We start from the raw sequence: 19,315 nt of genomic DNA, 5'->3' as shown, positions 1-19,315 counted from the left end.
CTATAGTAAGTAGACCTACTGGTAGTTCAGAATTGGGTAGATCATGATTGATCTTACATTCCAACACAGTAGGTGGTGGCATGCACTTTAAATGTTTATTTGCAGACTGCCATGATATCATAGAAGAAGAAGAATTAGAAGAAGAATATTCTGTGAGTGATGTTAGGATGTATAAGTTATCCTGTACAAGCTTTTATGCCGAATACATTGTTCTTACAGGTGTCAAGCTTATGGGCATGTGACAGCAGTGTGTAGGAGGGAGGTTCCTAGGTGTGAGAAGTGTGCAGAAGAGCATGAGGCAAAGAAATGTGCAGCATTGAGGAAAGTAGAGGTTAATTGTAGGGGTGCCCATGGGGCTGGGGATCAGAAATGTCCGGTGGGAGAGAGTCAGGTTGAGTTTTCCAAGGTTAGTGTGTGCAGAAGTTATCATATGCTTAGACAGTGAAGAAAGTAGAGGAAGATGTGTCAAGGGGGAGGGATCCTTAGAGGAGTGATGTGAGTAGTAGATCTGTACCAGTACAGAGGGATGGCCCAACAAGGTATGCATGTTTCAGTAAGATTGGATTTTTTGCATTTATAGCAATGGTTATCAACTCTACTGCAGGGATGGAACGTTGGCCTAAAGTAGGACTAAATACATTTAAATAGCGGAGTAGGGTGGTCGTTTTTTTGTGTGTGTTTTTTTGTGTGACTGCAGTATTTAGTGTGTTTATTTTTTCAAGCAAAGTATAAGGGAGTTATACTCCAGTCTAGTAGGTGGCGGTAATGCAATATTTATTGGATGCCAACCGCCGTTAAACCTCATCGAAGAAGAAGTGCGTACTTGCAAGTTGAAAGGTCACGGGGCGGTGTTTCATGTTGTACTAGCTACGTGTGCTTCTGACGGGCTAGCCAGCAAGCTGAAGCGAAATAATTGCAGTGAACATCATGGTACTACTTGAAAACGACTCGGTAAGTTAATTCTATATTAGTCGATGGGGTCATCTTAGAAATTTACATTATTAGAGGACTGGTTTAATTTGCTAGGTATTGTGCATTGGCATCAATCACTACTGCATGTTCGCTGACCATACCCAGTAACGTTAGCTAGATAGCTAGGCACATTCGGCTGGCATTTGCTAACTAACGTTATTCGTTTGAATTGCTTCTGTGGTCCGCGTGATAGAAAAAGAAATCCATCTATAAATATGCCAACATTTATTTAGAAGTAACTAACAAGAAAAAAATAATCTAGGTCGTATAGCTAACGTTATCTATGAACTACACAAACGGACATGTTGGCTAGCTAGCTCATTAGCCAGATGGCTACCACATTTTATCCTTTTATCTACAAACCTCAATCGGATTATTTTCCTTCTAGTTTTTGACGGAGCTGACACGGCTGTTCCAGAAATGCAGGACATCAGGCAGTGTTGCCATCACGTTAAAGAAATGTAAGTTCGCACATTTTGTCAACTTACTTATTTGATGGCTACTGGGTGTTCTCTCCTTAACTAAATTATTCCAGGATATGTTAATAATCGGTTTATGTACTGTATTTAGATTTCTGATTACCTGTAATGCAGGTGTCTCCAACCCTGTTCCTGTAGGGTTAACCTCCTGTAGGTGTTCACTCCAACCCCAGTTGTAACTAACCTGATTCAGGTTATCAACCAGCTAATTATTATTATCAGGTGTGCTAGATTAGAGTTGGAGGAAGAAATCTACAGGATTGTAGCTCTCCAGGAACAGTGTTGGAGAGCCCGGCTGTAATGTGTTGTCACTAACCTTACAGATGATGGGAGAACCAAACCAGTCCCCAGGAAAGGTCACCCAGGGAATTATGAACCAGCAGACAACAAGTGTCTACTCAGAGCGTCAGACGGCAAGAAGAAAATCAGCACAGTGGTAAGTCTACAGCATCATGTGGCAATGAAGTCGTTGATGATGAAGAGGTTTTCTGCATTATAATACAATTGCATGACTATTTCCTAGTCATGCAATTAGTCCATCTCTACTTAGTAATCCAAGGTTGTCCATTGCTCTAACATTTTAGTAATTTAACAGATGCTCTTATCCTGAGCAGCTTAGTTTGTGCGTTCATCTTCAGATAGCTAGGTGGGACAACCACATCACAGGCATAGACAATGTACATTTTTCCTCAGAGTAGCTATCCATGTTGAAATTCCTTTATGGATTTATTAACTGAAACATTATGTTGATATGCTATACTCTGCAGACAGTAGTGCTAATCAGGGGTTTCCTTGTATCTCCAGGTTAGTAGCAAAGAAGTAATCAAGTTCCAGATGGTAGGTACTCAGACATTGAGGTTTGGTTTTTCTAACAAATGGGTCACTGGAGCACTGAATGCACATTGTATTGTTTGTTTAGATGTATAATGTTAAAAGGTATTATGCAAATAATTTATACTCTCCTCTTGACTTGAGAAATGTCTCTAAAAGTCTGCTCTCCCTCTTCTCAACATGCCAGGCATACTCTAACCTCCTGAGAGCTCACATGGACGGGCTCAAGAAGAAAGACAAGAAAAGCAAAAGCAAGAAAACCAAAGCCACCCAATGAGCAACAGACTCTTTCATAGCATACTGGGGGAACCCAGACTGGCCTGTACCACCTCCAAGGAGCTCCAACTATCACCTCTACCTCTATCCTTCCTGCTCTATGTTCCCTGAGGCCCACCATCCTCCACCTGGGGACAGCTTTGACATCATGCCATTGTTTACACAGCAATGTCTCATCCCTGGCCAGTGAATGGCATCGTCTATATAGGGCGGGAGGAAGGGAGAGCTGAGGATATTTAACACTCAGAGGATACTACAAGGGAGCTGCCTTTTGATTCACCCCCCCCCAAATCATCTATGGTGTGGATAAAGGTTACACAGAGCTGCTTTCATTTATGGAGTCACTGAAAGGATGGAGCACGTCGATGAAATGCCTTTCAAATCGTTTTAATTTGAACTACTAGGCCCTGTCTCTCTTTATGTTTGAATTATCCCTCAATTTGATTTGCTTGTCAATTTGATTACATTTTCACTAAAGTTCTGATTTACTTTCCAATTGGACCTTGTCTTAACCATTTGTGGATAGATTATTACTGTGTACTGTGAGTGAATATGCCATATACATTTGTTAAGGTTGGGGCTGAATGCTTTTTCTTGCTATTCAAATTAATATTATTTTTATGAGGGAAAGTGAGATCCTGAGTTTTTGTCTTAAGAAATACCAACAAAATTATTAAATGGTTGAGTTCCTTATTGGTCCAATTAAATTTTTCAACAGTCATGTGTCTGTCCACTAAATGAAGTTGGTAAATTCATAGTTGTAAGGCAAGCTGTAGAGGAAGGGCCCCAAAGTAAGCTGACACAATGCTGCTTTGGTACTTAGAAATGTGTCGTTGTTTCCTGTGTTCTAATTTGTGGGATGGATATGTCATGATGGAATATTGAGTGAGGGGAAAGTATTTTGAAACTTAATGATTTAGTATATTTACTGGCAGCTGAAAGGCATTTGATCTATGGATACAGAGAGAACCTTGTACATTAGTGTTTGAGGTTAAAAACTATCACAACACCTAACCATGGAAATGCTCTGTAAGGATTATAATTACTTTCCAGTGAATGTGACAAACGCAGGGCTGACACTTTTGACATAATTCATCTGCCATTTATGTCACTATCAGAATGTCATTTGTGAGGAATACAGCTGATGTTACTGTAAATTGATCTGGTTCTTTTTCAAAATAAATTACAATATGGCAGTGGTTTGTTGATCTAAAGACTGAAATAGATTTTAAATAAAATAAAGAATGAACAGTTTGACTTTACATTGTAGGCTGATCACATGAGCAAAGTAGAAAAAGGTCACTATAAGTAATAAATACACTATATACACAGCTAAGCAGTCCATGAGGAGATGCACTGCAGTATTTAATGCAGCTGGTGGCCACACATGATACTGACTGTTAGTTTTGATTTTAACCCCCCCTTTCTTCAACCATCTCTTGAGTTGAGGCCAGCCAGGTCTCTTATAAGGCTATGTTCCTCTCCTTGGGGGAGGCTCCCACCTGCTGATGTCTGTTCCTCTCCTGGTAGCCTCGGTTCATAAGCCTGGTTAGGTACAGGAATAGGGTCTGGTTCAGAAACACAAAACAGGAAATTATGAGGACACCTTTAAATGTTGAATTATAATCAAGGTTTGTGTGTCTAATGTAAACTCAGTAAAAAAAGAAATGTCAATTTTTCAGGACCCTGTCTTTCAAAGATAATTTGTAAAAATCCAAATAAATTCACACATCTTCATTGTAAAATGAAGTTACACCAGGGACACCAGCAACGGCCCGAGTTACACCAGCAACAGCCCGAGTTACACCAGGAACACAATCCCTCCATCAGTGCTCAGACTGTCTGCAATAGGCTGAGAGAAGCTGGACTGAGGGCTTGTAGGCCTGTTGTAAGGCAGGTCCTCACCAGACATCACCGGCAACAACGTTGCCTATGGGCACAAACCCACCGTCGCTAGATCAGACAGGACTGGCAAAAAGTGCTCTTCACTGACGAGTAGCGGTTTTGTCTCACCAGGGGTGATGGTCGGATTCGGGTTCATCATCGAAGGAATGAGCGTTACCGCGAGGCCTGTACTCTGGAACGGGATCGATGTGGAGGTGGAGGGTTCGTTGTGGTCTGGGGCGGTGTGTCACAGCATCATCGGACTGAGCTTGTTATTGCAGGTAATCTCAACACTGCGTTATAGGGAAGACATCCTCCTTCATGTGGGACCCTTCCTGCAGGTTCATCCTGACATGACCCTCCAGCATGACAATGCCACCAGCCATACTGCTCGTTCTGTGCGTGATTTCCTGCAAGACAGGATTGTCAGTGTTCTGCCATGGCCAATGAAGAGCCCGGATCTCAATCCCTTTGAGCACGTCTGGGACCTGTTGGATTGGCGGGTGAGGGCTTGGGCCATTTCCCCCAGAGATGTCTGGGAACTTGCAGGTGCCTTGGTGGAAGAGTGGGGTAACATCTCACAGGAAGAACTGGCAAATCTGGTGCAGTCCATGAGGAGATGCACTGCAGTATTTAATGCAGCTGGTGGCCACACCAGATACTGACTGTTACTTTTGATTTTAACCCCCCCTTTGTTCAGGGACACATTATTCCATTTCTGTTAGTCACATGTCTGTGGAACTTGTTCAGTTTATGTGTCAGTTATTGAATCTTGTTATGTTCATACAAATATTTACACATTACGTTTGCTGAAAACAAACGCAGTTGACAGTGAGAGGACGTTTCTTTTTTTGATGAGTTTACCAGGTTAGGGTTAGCACTACTGGTCTAAGTAGGCTACATCACTAGGGTTAGGGTAGGCGCTACAGCTGTAAATACAATGTATTACTAGTCTAGTGTTTGGTTGGCACTACAGCTGTAAGTACAATGTATTAGCAGTCTATGTTTAGGGGAGTGCAGAGATGCATTATACTAGGAAATAAGTAGAGCCTGGAATGTTCCTGGTCAGGAAATACTGCGCACTCCACATAAATGATAAGTAGGGCCAGTAGTTTAGCCTAGGCACAGGACCTGATCCCAGGAATAAGGTTGGAGTTGTAAGGGTAGTTCTCCATGAATCCACTAGAGGGCAATACGGACAGTTTCATTGGAACGTTAATGGTAAACTACAGAGCTTCCACTCATTTCATCTAATTTACACTAAACAAAAATATAAAAGCAACATGTAAAGTGTTTGTCCCATGTTTCATGAGCTGAAATAAAAAGAATCCCAGACATCTTCTATACGAACAAAAAGCTTATTTCTCTCAAATTTTGTGCGCAAATTTGTTTACATCCCTGTTAGTGAGTGTTTCTCCTTTGCCAAGATAATCCATCCATCTGACAGGTGTGGCATATCAAAAAGCTGATTAAACAGCATGATCATTACACAGGTGCACCTTGTGCTGATGACAATGAAAGGCCTCTTTAAAATGTGCAGTTTTGTAACACAACACAATGACAAAGTTGTCTTAAGTTTTGAGGGAGCGTGCAATTGGTGAGGAATATTTCTGTCTGTAATAAAGCCATTTTGTGGGGGAAAACTCATTCTGATTGGCTGGGCCTGGCTGCCCAGTGGGTGGGACTAGCTGCCAAGTGGGTAGGCCTATGCCCTCCAAGGCCAACCCGTGGCTACACACCTGTAGAGTCATGTGAAATCCATAGATTAGGGCCTAATTTATTTATTTAAATAGACTGATTTCCTTAAAATCTTTGAAATTGTGACATTTTGCGTTTATATTTTTCTTCTGTATATTTAACTTGGATAGTGCACTCAGTAAAACTTGCCCTGATTTACCAGAGTCCTGTGGTGCATAAAACCAATTTTAAAAAAACACAGTGACTGTCTAAAACACACTATTTACATCATACACGCTAACACACAGTTAAATCTATGTGAGCGCAGTTTTACATTTTACTCCAACTGATATTTCAGTTGATGAGTGTAGTAAAACTTTGCAAATTATGTCAAGTAGTGTTACCACACATGATGCTAACATGTAAAAGATCTTGTAGTAGCCATGATGTGACAGAGCCATGCCATTCTCAATATGGTCATTTCTGGTTCATTTTCATGTCAGTCACCTCTCTCTTCCACTGGTGACCATTTCCATCTTGACATGTGTCATTGGATGTGGAAAACTCTGGCACTGCAGAAAGCCAATGGACCTCTGGGACAAGAATTGATTTCAGATGTATTTCTCATGATTGACACCCACGTATTAAATCAAAGTGGTCGCCGAAAAAGATTGAACTGTGTACCTTCCACGCCTCCTCAAGCTCAGGGGTCCATCTCTCTTTGAGAATGGGTTGGACAGCACAGATGAATTCTGCTCCTACATACTGGAAATAAATCACATCAGAACAGGAAATGATCTATATCAATATCTATAGAAATGCAAACTGTAACTTTGCTTAACATGCATTGTCAGTGTGTGTGTCTTACGCTGTAGTATTTGGGCGGGGCGTTGTAAGGGTAGTGGCTCCTCCCCAGCTCCACAGCCAGAACCTCCAGTCTCTCTAGCTGTTCCAGTCTGGCCACACTCTTCTCAATAAAGGACATCACTCTGAGAGAAAAGGAAGACAGGCCTGGTTATGAAAGACAGCCTGACTGACAAGCATACAGGCATACCTTGGACCATCACTGATCATACAGCAGACACCTATATGGTCCAATTTATTTTGTCATCTTTTATCCTCTCTGCAAACAATTGTTCTACAACATTGAACGCTGAACATGGTTTAATTGTTGCCTACAGGCCTGTATTTTACATTAAAGAGCATTTCACTGTAAGGTCTACACCTGTTGTATTCGGCGCGTGTGACAAATAAAATGTGATTTGATTTGATTTAAAAGGTTAAATGGGTGTGCTCCCTTTTAGCCTGGCCGCCGGTGAGGACATTTGTACTAATGTCCGTGTGAGTGGTTTGAGGGCCACTTGGCCTTCTCCTGGGAGGATGAGTGCAGAGGCTGTGTGGAGATGTTGTGTACATATCCCTGTCTTTCTCCTGTAATGCCACTGCAGCCTCCATACCTTAGATAAAAAAAAAAAAATCTCAATCATGTAGAAGCATTTTTTGGAACAGTGTTGTTGAGTTCAGAAGACACAGAGTTCACAAGACACAGAGTTCACAAGACACATAACTCTGTGGCCTTTTGCAAAACAGTAAATTTGTTTTTAAAATGTATTTGCTTTCAAGTCAACAGTAGCTATATTAGCATTTTTGCGCTTCATATTCAAATCATCTATAAGTAACATCATTGAGTTACACAATGCATTTTTAGATACGTTAGGATGATTTGGACATGAAGTGTGAAAATGCTAATATAGGTACCATTGACTTGCATTGGATTTGTGGCACAAATGCTAAAAAGTTTGTATTTGAAACAGTGGCAAGATAAACAAAACCAAAGCATGGGTTGCTGTCGTACCTTGTACATAAACTGCTTACAGGGTAAGGAAACCAATATGTAATTTTGCAATTTGGGTGAACTATCCCTTTAACATCAAAGGCGGGTTCTTAAAAAATCCCCTAACAGCAGGAACAGCATCATCTAGTGGTCAAATATCAGGATGTAGGATGGGTCCACATAACAAATTCAATAACTAATTTCTCTGAACAGTGGGGGAAAAAAAAACATCAACAAATTCGTTGAGAATAGATTATATAGGATGAAGAAACAATACTTCGAGCCGCAGCTCCATACTGCTTGTCAGACATAGAGAATTGATACTGTAAACTCAATGTTGGGGTGGGATTGGCCAATTTGGGTGCAATGAATTAGCATCATTTCTCAGAGATCAAATTGTATTTCAACAAAATAATGTTGCAGGAATGCTAATCTTATCTGTTTCTAACTACAGAAAGTATTTCAGAACAATCTGAGATGGTGGGTGTTATGGCTTGCTGAAATGACATGGAACGACCCTCGATCTTTCCTTATATTGTACATGGTATGACACTGAGGGGATGATTTAGAGTTCTGTACAGTAGTATTTATTGATTGACAGAAACAGAGAACACAGTTGCACACATTTGTCTTCCGATGAAAACAATGTGTTATATTCTGTGAACAGAATTTTCTATTCACTGATGACAGTTGTATTTAAAGTTTTGCAAAAGGTGGTCTGATGCAAGTCACGTACTAAGGTAAGAAAAAGATCAGAAGTTCTGTAAATGTATTTGAGCATTTGATCATTTCTGTTCTGCTGTAGGTACGTTTCAACACAGATCCCAAAATTGCTTGTACGTGATTGAGAAAAACTGTAAGTGGCTTAGTTAGGTTTATTGGCCTTGGAGAAAAACAAAGAGACTCAGAATACCCAGTGACACAACAGAATGGAGTAATCACACCATTGGAGAACTGCATATGGAGGATAAGAGTGTTCTTCACTGGCAGCAGTGTGTGATAATAGCCAGCCAGACATTGGATATGACAGCTCTTCAGTCTCAGCGAGACAAAAGCTCCCTTGACATTAACACTTATGTGATTATGTGATGTTCATTGTAGTTTGTTCTCATGTTACTGTCGTTTTTACATCTGATATAGGGACACAAACAGTGTTGACAGATCTTTGAAATAGGAAACAAATTGTACAGCATGTCATAAATTCCTTTGTTTCAATAAAATCAGTGATGCTCCATTGTGAGATTTTGACATTTGAAATGTAATAATACCAAATGGCTGTAGTGTATGGAACTTGAGAGTTGTGCAGTGTAGAGACTTTAACGGACTGCTGAATGGAGAGCTGGATGAAAGAGGAACCTCACATTGATATCAATGCAAAATGGACCGAAAAACAATCAGTGTAGTGTGGCGACTGACCGTAGGCCGTGTGCCCTCAGCTCCCGGCTGATCCGTAACCTGTCACGGTCCTCCACGTCTCGGAACAGGAAGAATACATCTTTGCATTCTGGATGGGTCTCAAACAACCTGTTACCAAGACAACAGACATTCGTGAGCCTCCAAGAGCCAGCTTCATAAAGCCTGCCTTAAACCAAACTGACATATTCATTCCCTCACAAAAAAAAACATCCCTCCATCCTCCAAGTTCTCCGACTGACTACATAACAGAGTTCAAGCATGGCTGTAAATAAGGTGTTGAAAGTAATTATTAGTGTTGTAATGCAAGTGTTGAATCATCTGTTGATATTGTGATTTGGTTAAGCCTTGCCTGTCTCTATCCTTGTAAATATCTGTCTTCAAGGTGGCAATACAAGTCATCCCATCTGAGCCACGCAGTGATTTTAAGAACTTCTCCATTAGATGTGATTGTCACTGAGCCCCTTGTAGTTCTCAGTCCTGGCTGCGCTCTCATCATCAGTCCTTCCCTGCTGGGCTCCAGGCCTACTACGGGCTGCAATCACACACAGCATCAAACCACTCAGTGTCAGGGGTGACCAGTATAGCCTTCTCTCCTTCTCCCCTTACAGAGCTGTAATGACTTCCCCTGCCTTCTCAGACCCAGTCATACAAGAGTCAAATGGTACATAAGTTCCAAAAGCCCACAATAAGCTCAGATACAGTGCAGGCACAGAATGTGTGCGTGTGTGTGTGTTTGTGTTTGTGGGTGCGTATAGGTATGTATGTATATGTGTGCCCCATCCCTCCTCCTCAGCCTCTACCTCAATCACCTCCGGCTCCAGTTTACCAAGATATTTCATTCATGCTGCAGTCCTATCAGGTAGCTATTCCAGCAGAGGTGTCTATCTTCAAATAGTCATGTAATCACTAAACCCAATGCCCTGCTGTGGCTTCCATAATGCATACATCACTATATACAGTACATACCATTAAAGCTCTGTAGAATCTATAGGATCCATGCATGAATAACTTGGCTTTATATTGCTAATTATCTCCTCCCCCTTCCCATGTTTGTGTTTCCCCCCCAGCCCTCTGGTCCATCATGTTATGAAGTGGGGTACAAGAGCTTGCACCTACACTTCCATTTCCACCTCTTACTGCCTCTGTGTGAGAGAGAAAATGACCTTGTCATATTCACACTCACAGTTGTATCACAGCCAATTGCCACTGTCATAAACACAAGGCCCATGAAAGACAGATGAATAGGAGCAGAGAAGAGGTGTGTGAGAGGTGATTTCAAAATGGGTCTCTGAATGGTTGCTATGTTTTCCTAGCATTAAGAATAAATTATTTTCTGAATTTTGGCTGATGATACAAGATACATGTTTCAGGGGACTTAAAATGACACATTCATTACACGGAATTATGTCAAAATTACTAGAACCTTAAAATAATATCATTAATGACAGAAAAGAAAAGTAATAATGCAAAAGAAAATAAACAAAAACATCTTCATATTCTAGACATATGCTGCACTGAATGTAGACCTGAATACATTATATTATAATTCTGTTACTAGGTGAGATGGATATCAAGATAAGTAGATTTCTAGATGAGCTCTATTGTTATAGGACCCAGAATATTCTTCACCGTGAATGCCGTTCTTAATTTATAGTCACGATGTAATTCATACCACACCTCATTGATGTAAGGGAAATTACCCTTGTCTCTGTTGCTCCCACACAGCTACAGAAAACAATAGTTAAAGAGCTTCACACCTCAAACTACAGTACATTCAAATCATAATAATAAATACACAATAATTAATGATAACTTGGATATATACAAGGGGTACCAGTACTGAGTCCATGTGCAGGGTTATGAGGTAATTGAGGTAGATATGTACGTATAACTAGGAATAAAGTGACTTGGCAACAGGATAGACAATTAGCAGTAGCAGCAACATATGTGATTAGTCAAAAGAAGTGCAAAAAGGGTCAATGCAGATAGTTAAATAGTTAACCAAATATCTAACCAGACTAACTATTCAGCAGTCTTATGGCTTGGGGGTAGAAGCTGTTCAGGGTCCTGTTGGTTCCAGACTTGGTGCATCGGTACCGCTTGCCTTGAGGTAGCAGAGAGAACTGTCTATGACTTGGGTGGCTGGAGGCTTTGGCAATTTTTAGGGTCTTCCTCTGACACCGCCTGGTATAGAGGTCCTGATGGCAGGGAGCTCAGCCCCAGTGATGTACTGGGCCATACCCACTACCTTCTGTAGTGCCTTGAGGTCAGATTCCAAGGAATTGCCATTCCAAGTAATGATGCAGACAATCAAGATGCCCTCAATTGTGCATCTGTAGAACTTTTTGAGGATCTGAGGGCCCATACTAAACCTTTTCAGCCTCCTGAGAAGGAAGAGGTGTTGTCGTGCCCACTTCACCACTGTGTTGGTGTGTGTGGACCATGATAGATCCTTAGTGATGTGGACACCGAGGAACTTGAAGCTCTCGACCCGCTCTAGTACAGCCCCATCCATGTGAATGAGGGAGTGCTGGGCCCTCCATTTTCTGTAGTCCACAATCAGCTCCTTTGTCTTGCTGATGTTGAGCGAGAGGTTGTTGTCCTGGCAGTCTCTGACCTCCTCACTATGGGCTGTCTCATCATCGTCGGTGATCAGGCCTACCAGCGTCGTGTCGTCAGCAAACTTAATGATGCTGTTGGAGTCGTCCGCGGCCACACAGTCGTGGGTGAACAGGGAGTACAGGAAGGGACTTGGCACGCACCCCTGATTGAGGGTCAGCGTGGCAGATGTGTTGTTGCCTACCCTCACCACTTGGGGGCAGCCCGTCAGGAAGTCCAGGATACAGTTGCAGAGGGAGGTGTTCAATCCCATTGTCCTTAGTTTAGTGATGAGCTTGGAGGGCAGTCAGGGCACTAAGGTGTTGAGCGCTGAGCTGTAGTCAATGAACAGCATTCTCACATACAGTGCCTTCTGAAAGTATTCATACCCCTTGACCTGTTCCACATTATATTGTGTTACAGCCTGAATTCAAAATGTAAAAATTTATTTTTTTCCTCTTACCCATTTACACACAATACCCCATAATGACGTGAAAACATGTTTTTAGAATTTTTTTCACATTTATTGAAAATGTAATACAGAAATCTCTCATTTACACAAGTATTCACACCCCTGAGTCAATACTTTGTAGAAGCACTTTTGGCAGTGATTACAGCTTTGAGTCTTTCTGGATAAGTCTCTAAGGATTGGGCAACATTTGTACATTATTCTTTTCATAATTCTTCAAGCTGTCAAATTGGTTGTTGATAATTGCTAGACAACCCTTTTCAGGTTTTGCCATAGATTTTAAAATATACTGCTCAAAAAAATAAAGGGAACACTTAAACAACACATCCTAGATCTGAATGAAAGAAATAATCTTATTAAGTACTTTTTTCTTTACATAGTTGAATGTGCTGACAACAAAATCACACAAAAATAATCAATGGAAATCCAATTTATCAACCCATGGAGGTCTGGATTTGGAGTCACACTCAAAATTAAAGTGGAAAACCACACTACAGGCTGATCCAACTTTGATGTAATGTCCTTAAAGCAAGTCAAAATGAGGCTCAGTAGTGTGTGTGGCCTCCACGTGCCTGTATGACCTCCCTACAACGCCTGGGCATGCTCCTGATGAGGTGGCGGATGGTCTCCTGAGGGATCTCCTCCCAGACCTGGACTAAAGCATCCGCCAACTCCTGGACAGTCTGTGGTGCAACGTGCATTGGTAGATGGAGCGAGACATGATGTCCCAGATGTGCTCAATTGGATTCAGGTCTGGGGAACGGGCGGGCCAGTCCATAACATCAATGCCTTCCTCTTGCAGGAACTGCTGACACACTCCAGCCACATGAGGTCTAGCATTGTCTTGCATTAGGAGGAACCCAGGGCCAACCGCACCAGAATATGGTCTCACAAGGGGTCTGAGGATCTCATCTCGGTACCTAATGGCAGTCAGGCTACCTCTGGCAAGCACATGGAGGGCTCTACGGCCACCCAAAGAAATGCCACCCCACACCATGACTGACCCACCGCCAAACCGGTCATGCTGGAGGATGTTGCAGGCAGCAGAACGTTCTCCACGGCGTCTCCAGACTCTGTCACGTCTGTCACGTGCTCAGTGTGAAGCTGCTTTCATCTGTGAAGAGCACAGGGCACCAGTGGCGAATTTGCCAATCTTGGTGTTCTCTGGCAAATGCCAAACGTCCTGCACGGTGTTGGGCTGTAAGCACAACCCCCACCTGTGGACGTCGGGCCCTCATACTACCCTCATGGAGTCTGTTTCTGACCGTTTGAGCAGACACATGCACATTTGTGGCCTGCTGGAGGTCATTTTGCAGGGCTCTGGCAGTGCTTCTCCTGCTCCTCCTTGCACAAAGGCGGAGGTAGCGGTCCTGCTGCTGGGTTGTTGCCCTCCTACGGCCTCCTCCACGTCTCCTGATGTACTGGCCTGTCTCCTGGTAGCGCCTCCATGCTCTGGACACTACGCTGACAGACACAGCAAACCTTCTTGCCACAGCTCGCATTGATGTGCCATCCTGGATGAGCTGCACTACCTGAGCCACTTGTGTGGGTTGTAGACTCCGTCTCATGCTACCACTAGAGTGAAAGCACCGCCAGCATTCAAAAGTGACCAAAACATCAGCCAGGAAGCATAGGAACTGAGAAGTGGTCTGTGGTCCCCACCTGCAGAACCACTCCTTTATTGGGGGTGTCTTGCTAATTGCCTATAATTTCCACCTGTTGTCTATTCCATTTGCACAACAGCATGTGAAATGTATTGTCAATCAGTGTTGCTTCCTAAGTGGACAGTTTGATTTCACAGAAGTGTGATTGACTTGGAGTTACATTGTGTTGTTTAAGTGTTCCCTTTATTGTTTTGAGCAGTGTAGATTTAAGTCAAAACTGTAACTTGGCCACTCAGGTAAATTCACTGTCTTCCTGGTAAGCAACTCCAGTGTAGATTTCTGCCTTGTGTTTTAGGTTATTGTCCTGCTGAAAGGTGAATTCCTCTCCCAGTGTCTGGTGGAAAGCTGACTGAACCAGATTTTCCTATAGGATTTTGCCTATGCTTAGCTCTATTCTGTTCATCCCCAAAAATTACAAGCATACACATAACATGATGCAGACACCACCGTGCTTAAAAATAGGAAGATTGGTACTTAGTGATGTGATGGATTTGCCCCAAAGAAAACGCTTTGTATTAAGGACATAAAATGTATTTCTTTGCCACATTTTTTGCAGTTTTACTTTAGTGTCCTATTGCAAACAGGATGCATGTTTTGGAATATTTTTTATTTTGTACAGGCTTCCTTCTTTTCACTCTGTCAATTATGTTAGTATTGTGGAGTAACTACAATGTTGTTGATTCATCCTTAGTTTTCTCCTATCACAGCCATTAAACTCTAACTGTTTTAAAGTCACCATTGGCCTCCTGGTGAAATCCCTGAGCCGGTGTCCTTCCTCTCCAGCAACTGAGTTAGGAAGGACGCCTGTATCTTTGTAGTGACTGGGTGTATTGATGCACCATCCAAATTGTAATTAATAACTTCACCATGCTCAAAGGGCTATTCACTGTCGTGCTTTAAAAAAATGTTTACCCATCTACCAATAGGTGCCATTCATCCCTGGTCTTTGTGGTTGAATCAGTGTTTGAAATTCACTGTTCGACTGAGGGAACGTACAGATAATTGTATGTGTGGGGTTCAGAGATGAGGTAGTCATTCAAAAATCAAGTTAAACACTATTATTGCACACAGAGTGAGTCCATGAAACTTACGTTACTTGTTAGGCACATTTTTACTGCTGAACATAAAGGGGTTGAATACTTATTGACTTAAGACAATCAGCTTTTCATTATTTATTCATTTCTAAAAACAAAATTCCACTTTCATGTTACCTAGGTATTGGTGCTGTACTGGAACACAAGGCTACACAAATCTACATTTAATCCATTTGAAATTCAGGCTGTAACAACAAAATGTGGAAAAAGTCAAGGGTTGTGAGTACTTTCTGAAGGCACTATATTGCCCTGATTGGGCTTAGAGCCATCTGATTGGGCTTAGAGCCATCTGATTGGGCTTAGAGCCATCTGATTGGGCTTAGAGCCATCTGATTGGGCTTAGAGCCATCTTCTGTGCTGTGCCTGGTGGTCTCTCTCTCTCCATCAACAGTCATAATGTCAGACTACATTAGCACCAAGCTAGGACTGCATAAACTATTCATTCAGTTGTTTTCTCTCTGCAAACTATTACATTTCACAGGGTGGCTATTGGGCTTGTTGATATGTATTTTCTTTGCTGCGAGTGTCTTCGTTTGTCAATAGATAGGAAGGGAAGGGGCCTGGTGCTGTATATTTATCATGTAATATTGAGACATGATGTTAGATGATGGAAGGGAGGCAACACCCTCCAACCCCTTCATGAAAGTCTTCAAGCCACAAGGCAGAGGGATGTGGCAGATGTTAAAGAATAGGACTAAGTACTGTACAGTTACTTGCTTGTGAGCAGAGATTAGGCACCATGTCACAGTCACATTCAATCATAGAGCCCCAAGAGCCCTCTGTGTTGTGGACTAAATGTCTCTCCCTAAAAATGTCTTAAGAGCTTTTTGTATAAGGCAGCACAAGGAGGGCCAACATTTTATAAGGATGGTGGGGGTAAGTTCTCATTTGTTATATTGTGTATAATAACGTGTTGATTCTACAATTCGATCCTGTTTCCACAGTCATATGTATTGCGGATATAATCAAAAAGACAAACTGTGTAATAACATACAGTTTGAATAATGGGAAGTTGTTGGTACATTTTTTGGTTTATAGTCGTGTCATTAATTATTATAAGTCAGTCATCATGCAGTCCCTGTGGTCATCAACTGTCTTCGATCTACGCAACTCATTCAATCATATATGGAATTTAATGGCTCTGTTATTTTAAGTTGAGAGCAATAGTGTTGAAGATCATGTTTTGCCTCTCTATGAGAGGTACCATAAACATTTATGAAAATATTCAGTCTAATAAAGCAAAAATGTCTATCTTGCTTACAAATAACTAAAACAAAATGAATCAGTACATCTCACCTGACAAACATAATAATTCCAACTTTTGCAATGTCCTCCTCGATAACTTTCCACGACTCTTTGATCATCTCAATCTGCTCCTTGCTGAGATGCACAACAGCGTCCTCCGTCTTACACTCTCCAGCTGTTTTCGGTGCCAGCACTGATATTGCGCAGCCCATTGTTCTTGCTACAGCAAAATTTACTAAAAACTAGTTAAAACACACGGAAAGAAACGTGTGCGGAAAGAAACGTCTGCGTACCTGGGATATGGTTAAGGTATACGCCTTTTGCGCGTATGGCTGTACATGTAGTCTACAGCATCCAGGCATGAATGGGATTCAGTGACATCCAGAGCACCCGAGCACGTCATAAGAGTTAATCCTCTGTAACCTTCAGGGGCGGGGAACCATTTCTTTCCTAGAACAATCGCTAAAAGCGCAACGCTGCCCAGGCCTACTGTAGTAGGCTATGCATATAGATCTAACCGATTTTCCATGTAGGTGAATGACAATTAAAACAATGTGAAGAGATACGATTAATCAATGGCATTAAAAATGAAGTTTTATAATATGTTTATCATATTTGTCACAATGTCCAATAACTAGACTACAACCTTGTGTTTGCACCAACTGGGAGTCTTTAAATCCTCAGGGCAGCTAGGGACTTGCTATTATAACATTCAATTCAACCAACCAAGGGATTGATGATTGGTTGACTCGATCAGGTAGTTGAATCTGTGCTGGAACACAAGGCTACACACCCTGTGGGTCTCCTGGACCAGGATGAAGAACCCTGCATTAAGTCAGTAGTCCTGTAATAAACTATTGGGTTTGATATATCCTGTTTATAATTTCTTCTGAGAGCAGCATTAGTTGTTCCGTTGTCATGTGTTACTGCTGAAACGTCAGGAACAGCATAAACTACCAAGTCTGTTAAACTTTAACCGTTGGTCACTATCAGATAAAGGATCCTCTGTAAACATCTCTGCCTGAATTTCCCCCCTAATATGGTTATACATTATTTCCGTCATTCAGTTATGACCTAAAAAGGGTTTTGCAAAGGGATGTTAGGATATTGCAATAGTAAGACCCAGTCATTCAGAATAATTTAACTCAGCAAGACATGGAATCCATTTTTCATATTTGATTATTTGTCCTACTGACATTAACCACAAATAAATGATGTACTGTAATTTCAATAGCTCAGATTTTATTGAGCATATTTGCCATTTCAAGTATAAAATTATTCTGTGCCGTTTCTGGAATGCAAAGGTCTACGAAGATGAGGATCATTTTATAAATAACAAGAAAACAGAAAACAACTCCAGTGATGTATGGAAACAATCATAGTACTGAGGAGTAGCTAAATATGGCACATTTGGCTGAATAGTAGACAGCACAGACATCTCCCATTTTTAAACAACTGAAGGAAAAACACTTTGACCAAAGGTCAAACAGGGTTGAGTGAATCCTAATGGCTGTAAATCCGCAATAAATAACTTAATTATGGCCCAGCCTTCCAGATTTACTCCCATTTATATATTAAGTCGCATATATCTTTTCACTATTTCCTTGCTTATGACCCTCACAATTGAATCACAAATAGAGGATGACCATTGCATCGTTACACGGGGGGGGGGAATTGGGTAATCTGGACAGATCTACTTCAATATGCTGATGTTTTTTCTCCAAACCATTTTTCTTATATACATAGTCATTCTCTTCATGTAAACACATTTTATGATGGTGTAAGAACAAGACACATTTACATCTATTTACACATTTTACAAAGTCACAACATATTCTCCCATGGGGTGCTCTTGATTATTCAATATCCTTAGTAGGTAACACCAGAAGTGAGAAAAGAGACTGATGTGAGATAAGGTGATAATACAGACAAAAAGTAGAAAATGAACATGAAAATGGTACTCCTAACACAGTAGCAGTAGTTACTGCCTAATAGACAGTATTTATATTCATATTTCTCAACGTCAATTGCATATATAGGTAAGAAAAGGCTTATTTCATTACAGAAAGCGATCAAATAGGCGTGGCATTTACAGTGTTTGACCCCAAGTTCTGGAATTTTGCTCGTAGGTTTTTTACCAGACTACTCTCAATCTTTTTGTCTGAAGTCAGTGCAGACCTCTTGGCACAGTACTGGTAGTCGAGGCTTTTTGAGATTTTAAGTTTGGTCTTTCCTTTAGCTCCTTGCTCCTCCACTCTCGTCTTCCCTCCAGTCTCCTCTGGCCCATCGCCAGCAACCCTCTCCACTATAATAACCTTGTGCTCGTTGGGCAGGGTAGCCTGACCAGCCATGTAACAGCTCCTCATTGTCTCCTGAAGGTTCTGCAGCTCCTGTAGAGGCAGTGTTCCTAGCAAGTGATCAAAAGAGTGCCACCTGCAAAGCCGTGGCTGAGCCTCTCCCACAGAATCCCCACCCTGGTGGTCCATGGATGACATAGTCTCAAGTGAGTCTGTTAGTCCACTGTTAGTGTCTGTGGAGCAGTTGCAGCTGGATGAGTAGCCATCGGGGCTCCATGAGGTACTGAAGTCCTCAGTGCAACTCTGCATCCTCTCTGGGACGGAGCAGCTATGGCTGACAGGTGATGGGTGGGAGGAACCAGGGTCCAGCCTGTGGTTAGTGTATTTGGAGCGCAGCTCCTGGACATCTGGCCAGTGGAAACTCTGTGTCTGCACTGGGTTGTGAGGACTGTTGGGACAGGGGGACGTGACCTGTGAGCTAGCCCCAGAGTTGAGACTTGGGACTGGGCTTGGGGTCCTCCGCTCATGCACGACCACCTGCTCATAGGATTTGAGTGACAGTGTCAGGTTAGGCCTACC

General features: G+C 41.9%; 3 protein-coding genes across 6 annotated transcripts in view; 1 reads left to right on the top strand and 2 right to left on the bottom strand.

Annotated features, from left to right (window-relative positions):
- Window positions 1–800: 800 nt before the first annotated feature.
- On the top strand, window positions 801–3,754 carry srp14 (signal recognition particle 14). The gene is made up of 5 exons (XM_014165500.2): window positions 801–951; window positions 1,361–1,433; window positions 1,775–1,887; window positions 2,256–2,288; window positions 2,470–3,754. The coding sequence occupies exons 1-5, from the start codon at window positions 928–930 to the stop codon at window positions 2,557–2,559; spliced, it is 333 nt and encodes a 110-aa protein (XP_014020975.1). The 5' UTR covers window positions 801–927; the 3' UTR covers window positions 2,560–3,754.
- xgb (x globin) lies at window positions 3,272–17,427 on the bottom strand. Its single transcript, XM_014165382.2, has 5 exons — window positions 16,491–17,427; window positions 9,370–9,477; window positions 6,988–7,108; window positions 6,804–6,884; window positions 3,272–4,126 (listed from the first exon to the last, which is right to left on the bottom strand). Exons 1-5 carry the CDS (start codon window positions 16,649–16,651, stop codon window positions 4,022–4,024), a joined length of 576 nt encoding a protein of 191 aa, XP_014020857.2. The 5' UTR covers window positions 16,652–17,427; the 3' UTR covers window positions 3,272–4,021.
- Window positions 17,428–17,656: 229 nt separating this feature from the next.
- LOC106582172 (pleckstrin homology domain-containing family G member 3) overlaps window positions 17,657–19,315 on the bottom strand; it is a 69,904-nt gene continuing 68,245 nt past the window's right edge. For 3 of the 4 annotated variants that reach the window (XM_014165021.2, XM_014165089.2, XM_014165170.2), the window contains one exon: window positions 17,657–19,314. In XM_014165021.2, the coding sequence (XP_014020496.2) occupies window positions 18,512–19,314 (803 nt within the window). In that variant the 3' untranslated portion in view covers window positions 17,657–18,511. The remainder of the gene's footprint in view (window position 19,315) is intronic. The other variant, XM_014165254.2, reaches the window with a different exon arrangement.

Source organism: Salmo salar, chromosome ssa01 (assembly GCF_905237065.1).
Source record: "Salmo salar chromosome ssa01, Ssal_v3.1, whole genome shotgun sequence".
NCBI lineage: Eukaryota > Metazoa > Chordata > Actinopteri > Salmoniformes > Salmonidae > Salmo > Salmo salar.
The sequence above is the reverse complement of the archived record's forward strand: the minus strand, read 5'-3'. Positions and strand labels throughout refer to the sequence as shown.